The sequence below is a fragment of the Oculina patagonica genome, chromosome 4 (genome assembly GCF_052425735.1).
Source record: "Oculina patagonica isolate OP01 chromosome 4, crgOcupat, whole genome shotgun sequence".
Lineage (NCBI taxonomy): Eukaryota > Metazoa > Cnidaria > Anthozoa > Scleractinia > Oculinidae > Oculina > Oculina patagonica.
Genome location: NC_135761.1, coordinates 28,319,524 through 28,321,864, shown reverse-complemented (window position 1 = coordinate 28,321,864; position 2,341 = coordinate 28,319,524). Strand labels below are relative to the sequence as shown.

The 2,341-nt window shown below is 39.5% G+C and overlaps 1 protein-coding gene across 1 annotated transcript; it reads right to left on the bottom strand.

The window, feature by feature from the left end:
* Positions 1-1,247: 1,247 nt before the first annotated feature.
* LOC144650099 (dynactin subunit 6-like) lies at positions 1,248-2,308 on the bottom strand. Its single transcript, XM_078509762.1, has one exon. The coding sequence runs from the start codon at positions 2,306-2,308 to the stop codon at positions 1,754-1,756; it is 555 nt and encodes a 184-aa protein (XP_078365888.1). The 3' UTR covers positions 1,248-1,753.
* Positions 2,309-2,341: the final 33 nt, after the last annotated feature.

Genomic DNA, 2,341 nt, shown 5'->3' with positions numbered 1-2,341 from the left:
TGTTTGAAGGCACAATGAAAAAGAAAGTAGATAGTAGATGAATTAAAGTATGCACAATTGTTATTCAATAGTTAACTTGACCAATTTAATGGTCCGGTCTACCAAGTCAACGGGTTAAAGGTTCTTCTGTCAATCCTAAATAAAAGAATAAAATAATTAGATAATTACCAATATTGTTAGGTAAATAAACAGGACTTTCAGATGTCTGTTTAGTGAATAACATTTAAACAATTTAAGAGTAAATGGAGGACAATTTAATGACATTTCCATCCTGTTCTTAACAATAGTTACAACTGATAAATATTTCTGGTTACCTTTCCTCTTTTATATTATGCTCTGAGTGAGTCAGTCCTTTTAAACACTCATATATACAGTGTAATAATACAGCTTTCCTGCCAAAGCCTCACACTATTTTGAATCTGATCCTCTGGTTACTTTCAAGCCATTTTTAGAGTCCAGTTTCTCTTCTTTCCTCCATAACATCATCTATCCTTTTCAAGTCATAGTGATGCATAAGGCACAACCTCCATGACATGCAGGTAAAAATTATGCAAGACACTATGACGGCCATGTTGACATTCCCAAATAATGGCAATAAAATTTCTATCTTTTGCAAGTAAGCTCTGTTCAAATGCTATCATTTCTAATTGCTTAGAAACACTGTTATGGCCACTGTTAAAATCCTTTACAACTACTGGATACTTTGCCAGTACCCTCTAGTAATTCATTTTGTACAAGGCTAAGGGCTCGCATTTAGTGCCTGATGTTTCTTGAATGAGGGGGGAGGGGGTTGCTGGGATTAGATTTTGAGTTGTTCCAGAAAATACATGTATCCATAACCCCTCCCATGAAAGGGATTTTGAGTGGCTTTAAACCCCCACTGCTCTAGAAATCCCAGTTTAGCTCCACATTTTCCTTTAAAGAATTTATTTGACTTTTGAAATCTCTCCCCCCAGCCCCGTTGTAATTTTCTGTGACCTTTGGGTTCCTAAGTTGAATATCAACTGTTGATAAAGGTAAATAAACTACCATAGTGAATATTAAAAAAAGCTGATGATTTGAGTGTTAGCCCTTTGTCTGCGCAACCCTTTCCTCCAACAAAGGGCTGACACTGAAAACACCAGCCTTTTAACATTTGCTATGGTGGTTTATCAGCTTCCAGTTGATAAGTAACTGAGTGTTTCACTTTCCCACTGGCGCAGACAACAGTTTCTTTTGTCAAATAATTTCTTCTGTTTGGGGTTAGCTTGGATATTCTTAAGACCCCCCCCCCTCCCCCCGCCCAAAAAAAAGAAGTTGTGATTACCCCAGAGGAGGGGAACCTCCATATGAAAGGGGTGGGGATGCTCATCGTAAATTTTAAATAGAACCCCTAAGAGACCACTTTGGGTGTGGCTTGAGATTTCTTTGACCCCTAAAAGATACCAAAATATTTAAAATAGAGCTCATATTTGTTAACACCCTTTGTGTGCAACCCTAAATGAAATCCTGACGGCTAAAACTTTTTAATTAACAATTTGCCCGAAACACCCTAAGTGAGACTAAAAATGCAAATTTACACCCCCAAGGGTGACGACGAGCATTCCCAGCCGATCTTTCCAATATGAGAGTTACCCCCTGGGCGGTGATTATTCTGTTACTGGAGAATCCACTAAAAATCCTCTTGCTCAATAAGCTTAAACATAAATAAATTTATCCCTATTTAACTTCAAGCACCAAATACATAGCCTGAATACATTTTACATCGCTTTGTTTATGATCGACTTGATTTCTTTAGGTGGTGATAGTTAGGTAAGATCTTGGTAAGAAAGTCCAGCTGTAGTGTCTGTGGTACAGGTCTCTCCCCTTGAACTCTTCTGCTACAGCACTGTCCATAAATCACAGTATTCTCTGGCAATGTCTCTTGTGAGGTGACTTCACACTTCGCTCCTATAACACACCCATGTGAAACACTAGTGTAGCGACCGATCTTGCTCTTTGCTTCAAGGATGTTATTATCTCCCACACTGACCGCCTCACACTGACTGCCAACCTCAAACACGTTATGGTTTCCTATTTTCATGACGATTTTTTCGCCAGGCTGGCCATCATCGTCAACATAAGCCGAGTTCACTATCGTGGCTTGTTCTTCGATAAGATTGTTGTCGCCGATAACTATCGGCCCAGCTTCAGCTATTATCCGGGCTTTGGGGTGGATAACCGTCCGTGAACCAATTGTTACCTCGCCTTTTATTTCAGCTTCTTGGCAAACAACCGACCCAGAACCAATTTTTAATTTACGAGGCGTTTGAGATGAATGCTTCGACATATTGCTCCAGCTTCCAGGTGTTCTTCTTCCCAG

What these genes read in the sequence shown, in the direction of transcription:
- LOC144650099 (XM_078509762.1), bottom strand. Translation starts at nt 2,308, where the DNA reads ATGTCGAAGCATTCATCTCAAACGCCTCGTAAATTAAAAATTGGTTCT.